Source organism: Arachis duranensis, chromosome 10 (genome assembly GCF_000817695.3).
Source record: "Arachis duranensis cultivar V14167 chromosome 10, aradu.V14167.gnm2.J7QH, whole genome shotgun sequence".
Taxonomy (NCBI): domain Eukaryota; kingdom Viridiplantae; phylum Streptophyta; class Magnoliopsida; order Fabales; family Fabaceae; genus Arachis; species Arachis duranensis.
The window spans coordinates 76,902,347-76,919,234 of NC_029781.3; the positions used below are offsets into that span (position 1 = coordinate 76,902,347).

Below are 16,888 nucleotides of genomic sequence, written 5' to 3' on the forward strand. Positions count from 1 at the left end.
AGTTGTGGGAGGTGTACATGGAGCTATTTTGTTGAAAGGTGACTTTGGATGGTCAATTATGGCTTTCTTATCCGCATCCATACTATCCATACTACATGCATACGCTTCATTCAAACTTTCTAAGTTTGACAACAAGACATTCACCACAATATTGGAGGTATGAGCATGGATAGAAATGATTGGCATTTATTTTTTCAGTAGCTCACTCAGATGAATTTCAAAGTTTAGAATCTAAAACAAGAATACAAAAAAAGATGTCAACAAAATTTGCAAAAAAAAAAATTAATTAGTCTAAATGACATATTACACCTTATCAGATTTGATACTAAGTGTGGGTTGATCTGATGTGGTAGCTGCAGGATTTTTGGTGTTAGGCACAAATAGTGAAATAGTAAGAGCTGCAGTAATCTAGAACGAGAAATGAAATAAGAACGAAGATAATTAATGAAATTAACATAAAAAGAAATTGATGGTAAAAAAAATTCAGCATGAGAGACATCATGAACAGTTAATTTCTTTAAGACAATGTTATTTTTAACCTGAAGGATGTGAGAATAGATGAATATACTTGAGGAACAAATTAACCACTGAGGCAAAAGGCATCGATGTCAGTGTCTTTAGAAGAGGAGTCACTTACTGCTTTATTACTAAATGAGTTGTTCTCGTCTTCGTCATTATTGTTCTGAGAGATTGCTGGTCTCTCATTATTGTCATTGGATGTACTTGATGTGTCTTTGTTATCATCATTATTTGAAGATGATGACATCGTAATTAGTTCAAGTTTCCTTTTGACCCAACTAGGTAATTAGGATTGAGCTTCCTTTTTCCTACAAGCCTATTAGAAGTCTTTCTTAGAGGAGGATTGATAGCAAGTAATGTAGTATTTTTCTCTGTAAAAAAAGGCATCATACATGAGAAAAAAATTTTAACAATCACACAAAGAAGAGCATAATTTGTTTAATTCAAATAGACAAATGATTTAGTTGTAATTACTTTTTTTAATAATTAACATTCTCCTCACTTGCTGCATCATAAGAGCAGTAGTCATCCTTCGACAACTAAAAGTGACTTTAATGGAAGAGTAATATATTTTTCACTAAGAAAAAAAAATAAATATGTGATCAACAGACAGGTCTTATAGGGTAACAGGTGGAATTTACTTGGAAAAGCATTGTCCTTCTGAAGGTTCAACGGATCTTCTAGTGAAGTAGTTTTGGTATGCAAAGATTGAGCTTCTTGAAGATGGTAAGAAGATGGAATGGCTTGAGTTAGTCCAAATTTTCTAGATACGACGTTTGACATATAGACTATTATTCTTAGGTCATCTTTACCTAGAAATCCAGCAAAAAGTAGTTGGAGAGTCAAGAATTGTGACCAAATGATAATACTTTTCTCTTGTGTAATTTTAGTTGGGGTAAGAGATTGCATCAACCATTCTAGACCAGCTTGACAGTTGGCAAAATGAGTCACGTTGATATTGTGGCCTTTCTCTAGCAAGTAACAGAAAGCATGTAAGAAGTGTTTTATCTTATCATATAAAGTCATTAACTTCTCAGAAAAAATTAAGTTAAGCAGATGGTGCCCCATAATCATAGAGTCTGTAGGATCTTTTTGGTTCAAACATGGTTGTCGCTTAGATTAAAAAATGGCAGAAAGTCATAATTGAAAAAATCAAACGGGACCGTCAACATTAGTGATTCTCCTTTCCTGTTCACAGCCTTTGCCAAGGTAACTTTTTGTGCAGACTTCCTAGCCAACAATAATAGATCTATCATACATTTGTAACTAACTACTGAAGGAAGCAGATCGATTGGACTTATATTTAGTCCTCTTTCAATTGATTTCTTTCTCTTGATTTTGAGGATCTGGGTCAGCTAGGCTCCTTTGTCTTCTTCCAAATAGTTCTAGAAAAAGGCTTGGCCTATTTTCAATTCTTTTTTCCTGAGAGCTTGTTTGTGGGGGCTCATGTCCATATTTCTGTACTTGAATTACATCCAACCTTCCTCTATATGCTCTTCTCTTAATCCTTTTTTCTTGTTTTCTAAGCAGGGATTGGAAGTTACGCTAGCTACTTTAGTACATTCGCTGTCCTCGGGTAGCACAATGCCAATTCAACCATAAAGCCAGAATCTAGTGGTGGTTCCTTATCCTTACAGAAGAGTTGAAGCGGCTCCCTCATAAGGTCCATGATCCAATCTAAAGTGAGATGTAGTTGAGTCAAGAACAATTTGGTTAGACAAAATTTCCTACTTTCGTCTAACATAATGGCCAATCAAAGATAAGTGGCTTCAACTTGAATGCTTTGAGCACAGAAAATAACGCCGCTCAACCAATAGAGAAGGAAGACTATGTGCTCATTATCCAAAACTTTCTTCATTTTGACCTTTGTTGTTGCGAATGAAACTCTGGTAGGTGGTAAAAAAGAGATCAATAAAATACTCAACTCCTGTGATTGACTTAGTGGTAGTTAAAGTTTTCTCTCCCAAAGAGGTAAACCAGTTATAGCAGTTATACCCAGAAGAGTAAGAGTAACCATGCCGTATGAGGTGTGAAAAATATGAGAAATCTTGTCCCAAAAGTATAATGCACCTTCATTAGTCCTGAATTAACGGTGTAAGAGATTTTAGTGAGTTAAATTAGATCGCATATTTTAATTTCTTTCCACAGGGACATCTTTTCGATTTCAACCCTATCCAACCAAGCATAGTAACCATCAATGTTGGTCTTTTGGGATTTCTGAATAACCTGTTGTGTGAGTTGAAATACCCAATAGGAATAGAGTCTTGAAAAGCAACAGATTTTCTTTGAGTGACCAGGAAAAAAAATTCTGATCTTGTTTGTGGCATTGGGAGAGATGATAGGGCCAATAAAAGCTAACTCTACACCGTCAATGGTGAAAGGGAGTAGCACCTGAGATTTCCAGATTTTTGAATTTGATGCTTCTGGTTCAAGAGCAAAAGCTTCGCTATTTTTGACAACAGGTTATCACAAATGACCACTTTGAGTGAAGAAGGAAGATTCATTGACAGGTTGTTGCTCGAAAATATCTTAGGAGTTTAGATTAAAAAATTCTAGTATAATGTCCTGAGGTTATTAACAATGATCAAACAAGCTATAAAGGCAAAAGATGGTGCATAAGAAATGAATAAAGATTAAGTTTATAAGAATTAAATTTGGTTTAAAGAGTAAAACAAGAATACAACATAGAACAAGATTTAATATTATTTATCAATACTCATGAATATAAAAAAATGTTACAAGCCTATTTGTTTATAAATTGGGATTTTATCACAAATTTACAATAGAATTAAAAAAGATAAAAGAAGATCTATCTCTTTACAAATTAAAACACTAAACTGTTTTTCAACTCAAAAGGACTAAGCTAAGTTGCATTTTAATTACAACACGCACGAACATGCCCAAGAAAACAATCTTTAACATTTGGTTCATATGCAAAATTATTCAATTCATTGGAGTATGCAAGTAATTTGAGGGAAAAAAAGCAACATAGTGTTAGAACCAAATCGGTAATCAAACTGGTCAAATTATTGATTTATTAGTTTATTGGTTCAACCGACGAATTTTTGGTTGAACCGACAGAATCGGTGCTACATAAATAAAAAATATAAAATAGTCCAAAACCTAAAATTAAAATTTAAAATATATATCTTCACTAATATTCTAAAAATAATCAAGTTTTAACAAATTACAATCAACAAGTTATAATCTAGTTATTATTAAATAAGTATATAAAATTCTAGTTTTTTTTTTATTTTAATAACTAATTAATTAGTTTATATTTATTATATTATTTTTATTAAAAAATAATATTTAATAAATATTATAAAATCATAATATTTTATATTTTTATTTATACATATTTAATTATATTTATATTAATAATTATGAATAATAAAAAATATAATTAATTTAAATATAAGTGAGTATAAAATTAAAATAATATCTAAAAAATTTATTGTACGTTTTTACTATATAATTAACAATTAACATTTGATATTATAAGAAACAACATGGCTTAGTGGCAAGGAGAGCATGCAAGCACAAAGAAAATCCAAATTCAAACTTCATTTTTATCAATTTTATCTTTAAGTGGTTCAAAAATTAGACCAGATTGATTGGAAGTCCCATTCACTAATTTTTCGAACTAATCGGTCAATCCAATTCAATTTTTATAATTATAAATAGGATTTTAATCCGGTTTTTACAATTATAAGCCAATAAATAATAAAAAAAAGACATTTTAGTTATTTTTTTGAGATTTTCAATTGATGAGACTAAGCAAAGAGTGTGGAAACAATTGCATAGGGCAATTCAAATTGGCCGAAAATAGTGTAAAAAGTATAGTTGTCAGAATCGAACGGTCAAATTATTAGTTTGTTGGTTTATTAGTTGAATCAATAAATTATTGGTTAAACCGATAGAATCAGTCCTATATAAATAAAAAATATATAATAGTTAAAAACTTAAAATTAAAATTTAAAATACATATCTTCATTAATATTTAAAAACAATCAAGTTTTAACAAATTATAATCAACAAGTTATAATCCAGTTATCATTAAATAAGTATATGAATTCTAGTATTTTTCATAATAAAAATTTTTAATTTTTTTATACTAAAGTAAATATTTTTTATTTTAATAACTAACTAATTAGTTTCTATTTATTATATTGTTATATACTATATGTATTTATTAAAAAATAATATTTAATAAATATCATAAAATCATAAAAAGAATAATGATATTGTAATTAATAAAAATATTTGATATTTTTGTTTATATATATTTAATATTAGTGGATTTTTAGGTTGTTAAAATAGGATTAGATTAGGTTTTGATTCTAAATAGTTGAGAAATGTTTAAAATAGAATTTTTAGTTTGTTTTCTTATTAGTTAGATTTGAGACATTATTACATGAAATTGGTACATGAATGCAAATTTTTTGAACTCAGAATCGTTTTATGCCTCAATTGATGCTTGATTGGTGAGTAAAAGGCATTTTTAAAAATTGGCAGCAGCCTAATTGCGTTTTATGTCTCAATTACAGCATGCATATAGAGATGGTCATCTTGAGGAGGTAGTTCTGCGACATCTTGGAGCTGCAGATGGCGATACAGTGATTGCCAAACATATCAGGTTGCTTTTGCGCTCCTTTATTGTTCTATAGTTTATGACCGTTATAGAGCTCCATACCTTGAAATCACTTTGGTTTGGGAAATTATTGTATATTTTTATTATATTAATTAATAATTAACATATAAAATAATAAGAAATAACATAGTTTAGTGACAAAAGGAACATGTAATAACAAAGAGGACTCAGATTTTAAACCACATCTTTAATAATTTTAGAATTTTTTTTAGAAGAATTTGGTTAGATCGATTTTCTATTGATTTCTACTGAATTTAACCGATGTTGACCTTTTTTATCGATTCTCATCTTTAAACTGTTATAACACTGGACTAAATCGATTAAGAGTCTGATTTATCGATTTTTTGATCGAACTAACCGATCCGATTCGATTTTTATAACTATAATATAAAGTATAATTATCAGTTTACATAAAAATTAAAAAGTTTATAAATGAGTCTTAGGCTAACATTATAAAAGAATTCAATTCTTTTAAAAAATACTTAGAAATTCAAAAATGCTTTTAGTCTCTTGACATCAAAATACTTGTAATTACGTTTAGTGTGTATATCTACAAGTAATTAATTCTCTTAAATCCCTTTAGTAATTTACGTATTCTTCTTAATGGTTCTCGATTTTCCAGCAGTAATTTTTCTGGTGCTATTTATTCTTATAGTTAAGAAGCATAAGGGGCCCTATGAGAAAGATAATAATTTGATGATTAGTATATGGCTAGGTATTATATAAAGGGACAAAGCAACCCCACAATTAGATAGATGAGCACTCTTGCATGTGATTTTTCTGTATGTATTACATTGTTGAATGTTGATTATTGCCCTCCCTTATTATTTGAAAATGATCTAAAACCCCACATCGTTGTCGGTTATGTATTTTGGTTCATTATATTAAATGCTTGCTTCAAAAACTAGGCATGATTAAAGTGAATAATAATCTATATGTTACAGTACTTTTTATATTTGGCTTCTTCCCTAATAAAATCCTAATTTCTTATATATGGCCTATAATTCTGCTCATGGATGCATAGCAGCCACTCTCTGCATCTGTTGTAGGAGAAGTGCCATGTGCTTGCAACACCATCAATTCTTCAATTCTATGCACAAATGCCTAATATCAGGTTCTCATCATAATGTCGCTGTTTGATTAATCTCTAGAAATTTAAAACTGTATATATTATTGCACTCGCTCTTATATAGGAGAAATCTGGTGGATGATTAGTTGTTAACGACAATGTCAAAAATAACATAAAAAATTAAAAATTATATACGATTTGTTGCTTTTCTGTTTTAACTGTTCCTTTGCTCTGCCTCAATGTGATAAAACTTTTTTTTAATAAAAATACCCTTATATATAATCACCATTCACCATATATTCAATAGTTTATTGCAATTTACAAGGCAATTTGCAAGTGTATAGGATACATAATTCAGAGAGATGGATTATACATCCCAATACTCCAATATATATATTATAATGAAAATTTAGGTTCGGAATTTGATCTCAGAAAATTTACATAGACATATTTGATTTTCAAAAATATTATATTTATATTAAAAATTAATTATCAAATCAATTATTATATATTTGTTGGAGTATCATATATATTAGATATAAGAAATTCTAGTACATCACTAATTTTTAGTAATTTTGATTTTTTGACTATTATTTAGTCGGTATAAATATTAAATTTTTTGATAAATAAATTGTATTAGTTTATAATATAAATTTTAATAAATATAGATATAAATTATTACTGATCAATAAAAAATGAAAATTATTTACTGGTTAGATAGAGTGTTTGGTACGGTTGCGGATGTTTGCACAACATACTAGTAAAAATTGAAGAATGAGAAGGTGCAAAGCGTTGGACAAGGTACCACTAATGCATATATAGCATTGTGTAATAAAGGAATTAAGTGTTCATGTATAGTTTATATGCTTGGATCCTCTATTTAGTTTTGTCGATTGGGGGAGGACAACAATAAAAAGTGTTGTCGTTTTCAGCGAAGAGAAAGCAGGGAGACATTGATTTGAACCTAAATTTCAACAATTGTTTCTCTTGTTTGCGTCCACTCTCCTCCTCAGATGAATTCTTACGCACCCAAATGCTTCCTTCATTTCCTTCATTCACTCCTCCTTCCCACCACACCAAATATATCAAATTAAATATATAAGATGGCTACGTTACCAAGCAAACGCCTTCGTCTTCTTCTTGTTGCTTTTCTATTCTTGTGCTTCATTACCACTACAGCTACAGGTGAGCTTATTATTTCGTTCTCTCTCACTATTTATATACTTTGATTAAATCCTCTCTCCAATTTAATAACTATACTTCTTCTAGAGACTTTCGATAGAAAAAAACAAATGAATGAGTATATTTTTACAAAAATGCTATTTGTACATCAAAATTAGCCACTAAAATCAGCCACTAATATATTTGTAGATAAATATATATGTAGTTTAATTTATTTTTAATATATATTTGCATTTTAGCAAGTATTTTATATTAGTGTCTGATTTTAGTACACGTAGCATAATTCATATTTTTAATATGTCCTTATAAAATAGTTTTTTATGAATTTATGTAAATTTTTTACATAATTTTTTATTTATTGTCTTTTACTAAAATTCTTTTTTTGGAGATTTTATATTATGTTATAAAATTACTTTTTTTCAAAAGCTTAAGTGAATAAGATGGAGGAGACATATAAATCTCTGATAACATGTTATTAAATTTTTTCTTTTAAATTAAGCTAATAGGAAGAAGTGTTTTTTTAAATAATATTAAAGTGAGTACATAATTAACTGAAGATAGATGACTACTTATTAGCTTGTGCGTTGTTTTGTGTTGATGCAGCTGCAAGAAGTTTGCGCGAGACAGTGAAATCATCATTATTATCTGAGAATATTGATAATAAGAAGGTCAACAGCAATGTGTTTGACCCAAAACAAGAGGTTCATGAATTAGCTACTATGGACTACACTCCTGCAGGGAAGAACCCTCCCATTCATAATTAAATATTTAATTTTCTTTTCTTCCCTTTTCCATTTTTGGTAGAAGATCGAAAAATCACCGTCCTCGGTGATAAATTAATTAATTATAATATGTACAAAATGTAAATAACTTTCAATATATTATCCTTTTGAACTTTGTACGTATATACTTAGGAATTAGGATGTGTACCCGGCTTCTTCCTCATGCAAAATATCAAACTTATATTTCTTAGCTTCCATCGAGTTCCATCCACAGAATAAATTCGTTTCATCTGATATCAAGATCACTGTTTTAATTATTATATATGGTTTTGTTCTCATCAAGAAGAATAATATTATTAATTTAATGTAAATTGAAAAGAATAGGTATAACAGAGTTTAATATGTGGCTTGGCGTGATTAAAAAATTGTTAATAATATTTCAATCAATTAACAATGTGGAAAGAGCAGTCAATTATACCTTTTAATTGGATCAGTTATAAGGTGTTGAGATATATACTAAATTTAATTAATCAAGTCAAGTCTCATCATATACAGTGGAACTAAGAATGAAGATGTAGTATGCATGAAAGTAAAATGAAACACTGCGTATATATCAAAATGCTATTTGTATAATAAAATTAGTTATTAAATATAAGTATCTAATGACATGATAACGATAATTTAGTGGATAATAATCACTTGTGAGCAGTCATAATCCGTGAATTTTATAATCTGGTAGAACATATAAGACATAGAAATGTCAACAAAAAATGCAGCAATAATCTCTATCTGTTAGGTTACAAATAAGGAATTGAAATATTTTCCATTATTTCGTTATGCTACACCCTAGAAAGTGCCCTACGCTATAAAAAAGTTATCAATCATGTGTTAGGAGCCACAGAACACAATAATCAAGAAGCTTCCGCAGCCTAACTTTTAGGTTTGTGAGAGAGTGGAAAATGAATGCATGGAAGAAAAACAATTTAAAAAAGAGATATGATTATTAGTGTTAAAATTGTCCTATTAGGTTATGCTTTTGGGATGAGTGGTTTTAGGACATGGTATTAGAGTTTCAGATCTGGAAAGTCAAGAGTTCGAACCTTGGTAAATCCAAAATTAGCTTTTTATAACATGAGATGTTTATTATCCCTGTGATCCGGATGGTTATCTCTGGTATTCGGATGGTTATTCTGGATAGTATAAGTTCATTTTATTCATAAACCAAAAATTTAGCGACAAAATTTAGCCTAACTTATCTTTTATGTAATTAGAGTGTAACTGAAATTCTGTTATCAATTCAGTTGCACAAGGAGTTACCAAGTCACTAGCTTGTACATACATACCAAGTCACTAATTTTAATATCTCTTACCAGGCATTTTAGATAAGCTTGATGGAAACAAACTACAATCATCACAGTGGAAAGTTAGAATCTTGAAGGACACACTTCAAGAAAGAAAGCTCCCTGTATAAACAGTGAATTCTAAAGATCCAGCAAAGCCAACAAAGACAAAATAAAAAACCTTTAAAAAAGAAAACTTAAACAAATCACTTATGACTTGGCTATTAGCATCTATGGACACAACTTTTAAAAACAGTGTTATGTCCTGCAAATTTTTTTATTAGACATGGGATACTATTCTTAAAGTCTAAGATCTTGCAAGAATCAGACAATTAGTAGATTCTTTAATTGTATTAGAAGCACCATTTTCTCAAGATGAATAAATTCAAACTATTCTTCATGAGCTCACTGAGGAGTATCAGGTTTTATTGGCAGCAAAAAAATGGGTAAGTTTATAGTAGTTGGAAATAGAATCATACTTGGTAGCATATGAAGATATGTTCAATCGATTCAAGAAACCATCTCAAGCAATTCCATTAGCCAATTTATCTCAATCCTCTATGCCTATTGATCAAGAAGAAGATTTATGAGATGTGATAAATTTAACAATTCAACTCGCTTGTTTTGTCATTAGGTTTGGTCAACAATTTGAATCATCAAATGCAACATTTTCAGGTCAATCATATCACCTTCCAATTCCTTCACTATCATTTCACCAACCAAAGGACATTCTTGGTAGCACCACCATCATCCTTGCAAAATATAGTATGGTATCCTAATTCTGGACACAGTCATCGTGAACTACGAATGCTTTCCAAATTTTTGGACTTGTATGTATGCAGTAAAAAATGTTAAATTAAGTTCTAGAAATTCTTTAACATATTGATTTAAAATCCCTTTTAGAGTTAAAAGAGCAAATATGATTATTTAAAAAATAACTATTTTAAGGTGAATTCTATCCAATCTTCTCTAAAATAAATGATAAATTACTCTTTATAATATATTTAGTGATTATTATATAAAATTGGTTGGTTTATCATAATTAACTTTGATTTTTAATTTAATCTAAGTTTTGATTACCTAATTAATTAACCATGATATTTCTTTTTTGCAAATTATAAAAATTATTAGACATAAAAAATTCTTAAAAATTCTCTCTTGATAAATTAGAGAGAGAAGGGATTATATGTACATATATAATACCACGAAAGAATCAAAGGAGTTTAAAAAAAGGAAAAAAGAGACGATGGTGATCAATTTTTTCTTTGTATATATGGTAGGTGTTTGGAGAAGAAGCCGTCTGAGGGGTGATTGATAAATATATACATATGAAAAAGATAGTTAATAATATTGAACCATAAATTATCTGGTACAGAGAGTACAATAATTTTATTTCTTGGTCTTAAGATAGAATGACACAAATAGAATTTTTACTGATTTTCAACCTTAAAGAGGCATCAAATGTTTTATTTTTTTTTCATTTTTTGAAATTTTTTTATTGTGTGATTAAAATTACAAAATGTAATTTTCTAGTAATTTTTATAAATTATAAAAAAGTTATACCTTGGTTAATTAACTAGTTAGATTACTATAACTTAGGTTAAATTCAGAGTTAATATTAACTACAATAACTCAACTCATTTTATCTAATAATTATTAAAGATATGTCACAAGAGAATAATTTATTCTTTATTTTAAAGAGAATTGAGTAAAATTTATCTTATTTTAAATAATATATTAATATACATTCCAAAAATACTATATAAAATGCTTCAAATTATAAGATAGTTTTTAATATCCTTTGAGGATTTCAATTTGGTTAGAGAAGAATATGAGGTCTTGGCAGATCGTGAAATAAACATAACTGAGAATCTCTTAACTAACATAGATGTAAAGCATAGAATATAAGGAGTATATAAAGGACGTATATTAGCTCGGTTAAAATGCCTATAATACAGTGTTCAAGAGTCATTAAAACTTCTACTATTAGAATGAATATACGAAGGTTATTATTTTTATGGAGTCATTTAAGATCGCACCTTTGACTCAGATTGTATCGTACAATTTAAGAATTATAGATATTATTTTTTCAAGCATTTATAAGACTACAAAGTGACTCACATTAAATTGTAATTCAATTTAAGAAATTTAAATATTATACTAGAATAAAGATATTTTTTATTTTTAAAGTTTGTTAAAAATTTTACATATATTCTTAAGTTTTATTTTATTTTAATTTTATCTATGATATTTTTAATTACATTAGCAAATATATTCTTTGATAGCTAAATTTTCAAAAAGTTAAAGATTAATCTAGCAATAATGCATGACAACTATGTCTAATTTGCTTGTGTTAAAAGTTGTTCTTGTAAAATGATTGCTAAATTAGTCCTAAAGTTTCTTAAAAAATTAGTCTTTAAAGATATATATTTAATACAAATTAAAAATTTTTAAGATAAAATTAAAATAAAATAAAATTTATGGACATTTTTTAAATTTTTAACAAATTTTAAAGACAAAACTATACTTTACCTTATTTTACGAATTTTCTTAGGAAGGACTTGGATTGAATACTCCGCATCTATGAACTTTAAATATTATTGCTTCAAAGCTTCTCAAGCTAAAAAGTTGCTGGATTGGTTACCTTAACAACTAAATTTTTTTGGATATTCTCTTGATATTCTCATCATATAAGACTTTGATCCAACCACAAACTATCTTTAAAAGCATCTCCAATAGAGAAGCCCGATTACTATTTAGTCAGAGAAAAAAGAAATTGGACCGTTGGAGGGAACTAAAGTGAATTTCTTCACTTTTTTCAAGAAGAAAAAGAGAAGAGGGAGTCCCTCTAAATGGGGACTCCCATTAATCAATATACAATTGCGAAGTGACAACTAAATAAAAAATAAATAATTATATACAATATTAATTAATTAAATAATTATATTAATTAATTAAATAATTATATTATATAATTAAATAATAATTAATTTAATAATAATTATAATGACTAATTAAATTAAATATTGATATTTTTATTTAATTAATAATTTATATTAATTAATTAACTAATAATTAATTAAGTAATTAAATTATAATTAATTTATTAATAATTATAATAATTAAATAAATTAAATAATTAAATTTCTACTTCAATTACTTACAAAACTTTCCTCAAATTCCAAATACCCAACAATCTCAAACCTCAAACTCTCAAGTTCCAAATCAAAACTTCATACTACCAAATTCATTTCAAAATCCAAATCCACAAAATATTTCTAATTTCAATTTTCAAACTCCTTATAATAATCAGTTTTCTATATTCCAACCGCAAAATCAAAATTCACAAACATCTCATTTTCCATTTTCGTCCATATTTAACCCCTTTATCAAAAATGTTACTCCAACTTCCTTGCTGTTTCCAACTCAATTCAGTGCATCAAGACATAACTCATCTGGTGTTGGTGGCTCTTCTAACCCATCCTCTCAGACTCCTATACAATCTTGTCCAAATTCGTAATATTCAGATTTTGCCAACCCTCGTGGATTAGATGCTATCGACCTTAATGATGATGATATTGAAGATCAGAGGCAAGATAGTATTCAACACTGGCATTGGAAAGAGGATGAGATGCTGATCAGTGGATGGTTAAATGTTTCAACTGACCCTGTAGTTGGTACCAATCAAAAGGGAAAAATATTTTGGAGTCGAATTCATAGCTACCGGGTAGAATTTTGCACCGACATGACAAGGGGGATAGTTGCATGTAAGAAACGATGGTATAAGATCAACAAGGCTGTTGCACAATTTGCTGGTTGCTACGATCAAGCTAGTCGAAACATAAGGAGTGGTTCGAACGCTGATGATATAAAGGAGTTGGCTTATAAACTTTATTCCACAAATTATTGTCAAAAGTTTACTTTTGAGAGGCATTGGAACATGCTTTGGTTGGAGCAAAAATGAAGAAGCCAACTACCTACACAGAGTGGCGGCTCAAAGAGAACCAAGGTTAGTGCAACTGGAGCATACTCATCCTCATCAAACCCAGAATCACCGTTGGCTGACGAACCCGGTGTGGACTCTCCCGTTCGCCCACAAGGATTAAAGAAGAGCAAGCGAAGAGGTAAGAAAAAAGCACAGATGTCTGAAGATTTTAGCGAAAGAAAATCATCGGTTGTCAAAAAATTATCTCTCATGGAAGATATTAAGAATGTTAGAGCAAAGGAACTAATGAAAAGGGAAAAAGAAAGAGAAGAGGAGAAATAACATAGAACAAAGATTATGGCAATCAAAGAGAAGGAGTTACAAATTCAAGCGGCAATGAAAGAACAAGAATTACAAACTCAGAGGTATATTAAAGAAATGGAGATAAAAGCAAAAGAAAGGGAAATGGATGTGCAAATACTTAATGCTGACACGTCTACAATGAGTGAGAAACGATGAGCTCTTCATGAGATTGCATGTGAGAAAATAATGGCCAAGTGGTTTATTTAATGGTTCCTTGTATTCGTAGAGTTATGTAGGATGTTCTTATTTATTTATTGCGTATTACTGGTATGTGATGTAGTTTGTTTTATTTATTTCTGATGTAAGTTTTTAAATTAGTCAATATTATTGTGCTGTTATTGTTCATAAAAGTGACCGTTGCAAAACTAGCCGTTAAGTAGCCGTTGCAAAACTAGCCATTAAGTAGCCGTTAAGGAAAACTAGCCGTTGCAAAAGTAGCCGTTGCAAAACTAGCCATTACAAAACTAGCTGTTAAGGTACTTATTGCAGACACACTTATAAATATCAACTACCAATGACTCCACAACTCCACTTCAACTTTTGTTTCTCACCTCGACAGAGAACTAAAAATTACATTTCTCCATATGGTTAGAAATTTTGATGATATATTTAATGAGACTTTGTATGGCAAAAGAAGATGGCAAGATAACACACTCATAGATAATTGGATCGATGAGTATTTACTCGAAGATTCAGAAGAAGAAGATATCAATAGAAGCCCTATCCCGATTACTCGTAGATGGATCAACAAAGATCGAAAATCAGGACATGATCGCCTTTTCCAAGATTACTTTGTAGAAGAGATGTGTTCCTTCGGATAGTAGATGCTCTCTCAAACGTCTATCCGTATTTCCAACAGAGGCTTGATGCAACTAGAAGAAGAGGCTTGTCACCACTTCAAAAATGTACCGCTGCGATACGGATGTTAGCATATGGCGTAGCAGCTGATGCTGTTGATGATTATGTGCACATAGGCGAGAACACTACAATTGAATGCTTGGAAAATTTGTTGAAGGTGTCATTTCTGTGTTTTAAGATGAATACTTGCGAAAATCCAATCCAAATGACGTACAACGCCTGCTACAAATGACGGAAGGTCGTGGCTTTCCTGGCATGTTGGGTAGCATTGACTGCATGCATTGGCAATGGAAAAATTGTCCAAAGGCGTGGAAAGGTATGTACATGAGTGGTTATCGTGGGGTTGCAACCATAGTACTTGAGGTTGTAGCATCTTCAGACCTTTGGATATGGCATGCGTTCATTGGAGTTTCTGGTTCAAATAATGATATCAACGTGTTAGATCGTTCTCCAGTGTTTGATGATATTCTGAATGACCGTGCTCCGGAGGTAAATTATACTATTAATGGTAATAATAATTATACAATGGGATACTATTTAGCAGATGGTATTTATCCTGAATGGGCCACATTTGTCAAATCAATCTCAAAGCCACAAGGTGAGAAACGCAAGTTATTTGCACAATACCAAGAAGGACAAAGAAAAGATGTGGAACAAGCATTTGGAGTGTTGCAAGCACGCTTTGCAATTATACGTGGTCCAGCTTGTTTTTGGGAAAAGAAGAAGCTTGCCAACATAATGAGAGCTTGTATTATATTGCATAATATGATTGTTGAGGATGAAAGAGACAGTTATGCAGGAAATTTTACTCAAGGCTTAGAGTATGATGATGTTGAAAATGGCTTATCACAACCTCAGCTGGGAGAGGAAGATTTTGCACAATACCATCAATTTCTCCAAAGAAATGCCCAAGTTCGAAATAGGCAGCAGCATAGACAATTGAAGGAGGACTTGATTGAACACATATGGCAATTTCACAATGCTTGTCGTCAACTATAGAGTTTAATTATGTTTTTCTTTGTATTAAGTAATTTTACAAATTAGTGTAACCCCGAATTATATATTGTGTATTATTATTATATATGAATTTATTTAATATTAATATCTTTTAATAGTGAATTATTTTTAAATTTAAATATTTAAATTACATTATTAAAAAAATTAATTATATTAATTACAAGTATTTTAATTAATTAATTAAATGGACCAACTAGGACTAAAGTTAGTTCCTCCTAAGAGCACCTGTTCAAGAAATGTCAATTGATCTAATTACAAGAACAACAACTAAAAAATAAAAATCAAACATTTTACTATTTACAAAATGTATTGAAAACTCTTGTTAGTCAAGATAAATTAAATAAGTATTACTTTTTTAATATTTATTTTATGATTATTTTGGTTAGTTATTTTATGTTTATTTTATTTTATTTGTTTTAGACCTAATTATGATTTGATCTATTTTTTTTTAATAAATTTATAAGTTAAAATTTTAAACTTATAAAAGATGATGGTAATTAATAGAAATGGGAAGGTATATTATTAGGGTCTGGAAGAAAAATGCATGGCATGCAAAGTGCCATAAACATATGTATATATGATGAGAAGAATGTGAACAAAAAGAAAGAAAGGATGTATGTGCTTGGAAACGACACTCACACCACAACATAGAATGAATAATTAAGCAAAGAGCTCATTATTCTGTCTTTTATTTTTGTTAATATTTGTGGTCGTCTTGTCTCCGAGCGAGGAGGAGCATGCTGCATGCATACGCCGTACGTAGTCTTCCGGTGTTATTTATTTATTAACCATTCAGTTAGTTTTACAAAATTGTTTATCACGTTAGTTTTTATCTTTTGTTAGAGTCAAATTTTTTATACAACAAGATATATATATATATATATAGTATACTTTACATAATTAATTAGTTATTATAATTATTAATAAATTAAATATGATTAATTATATTAAATAATTAAATCGTATTTAATTTACTAATAATTATAATAATTAATTAATTAAATGATTAAATTTTTATTTATATAATAATTTATATTATTATATTAAATTAGCCGTTGCAAAATTAGCTGTTGCAAAACTAGCCGTTATTATGTTACCGTTATTATTAATAAATTAATATTTTGTTACTCTATATACACCACTTAGATACACTTCTATTCTCACAACCTCAGCTGGGAGAAGAAGATTTCGCACCATACCATTAATTTCTCCAAAGAAATGTCCAATTTCAAAATATGC

The 16,888-nt window shown here is 29.3% G+C and overlaps 3 protein-coding genes across 4 annotated transcripts; all 3 read left to right on the plus strand.

Moving 5' to 3' along the window:
• Positions 1–6,128: 6,128 nt before the first annotated feature.
• Positions 6,129–8,318, plus strand: LOC107470324 (uncharacterized). Of its 2 annotated transcripts, none has more exons than XM_016089711.3 (2): positions 6,129–6,287; positions 8,028–8,318. In XM_016089711.3, exons 1-2 carry the CDS (start codon positions 6,167–6,169, stop codon positions 8,186–8,188), a joined length of 282 nt encoding a protein of 93 aa, XP_015945197.1. In that variant the 5' UTR covers positions 6,129–6,166; the 3' UTR covers positions 8,189–8,318. The 2 variants fall into 2 exon arrangements, with proteins under 2 accessions (XP_015945197.1, XP_015945198.1); XM_016089712.3 differs by lacking the exon at positions 6,129–6,287 and adding an exon at positions 7,311–7,427.
• A 1,610-nt stretch (positions 8,319–9,928) lies between these two features.
• On the plus strand, positions 9,929–13,450 carry LOC107470322 (glutathione S-transferase T3-like). Its single transcript, XM_016089710.1, has 2 exons — positions 9,929–9,932; positions 13,014–13,450. Exons 1-2 carry the CDS (start codon positions 9,929–9,931, stop codon positions 13,448–13,450), a joined length of 441 nt encoding a protein of 146 aa, XP_015945196.1.
• A 1,410-nt stretch (positions 13,451–14,860) lies between these two features.
• On the plus strand, positions 14,861–15,631 carry LOC107470323 (uncharacterized). The gene has a single exon (XM_021134001.1). The coding sequence runs from the start codon at positions 14,861–14,863 to the stop codon at positions 15,629–15,631; it is 771 nt and encodes a 256-aa protein (XP_020989660.1).
• The last annotated feature ends 1,257 nt before the right edge of the window (positions 15,632–16,888 follow it).

Excerpts from the sequence above, each read along its gene's own strand:
- LOC107470323 (XM_021134001.1), top strand. The coding sequence starts at position 14,861 with ATGACGGAAGGTCGTGGCTTTCCTGGCATGTTGGGTAGCATTGACTGC.
- LOC107470324 (XM_016089711.3), top strand. The coding sequence starts at position 6,167 with ATGGCCTATAATTCTGCTCATGGATGCATAGCAGCCACTCTCTGCATC. Across the intron at positions 6,288-8,027 it reads GCACAAATGCCTAATATCAG|CTGCAAGAAGTTTGCGCGAG; the intron begins GTTCTCATCATA and ends GTGTTGATGCAG.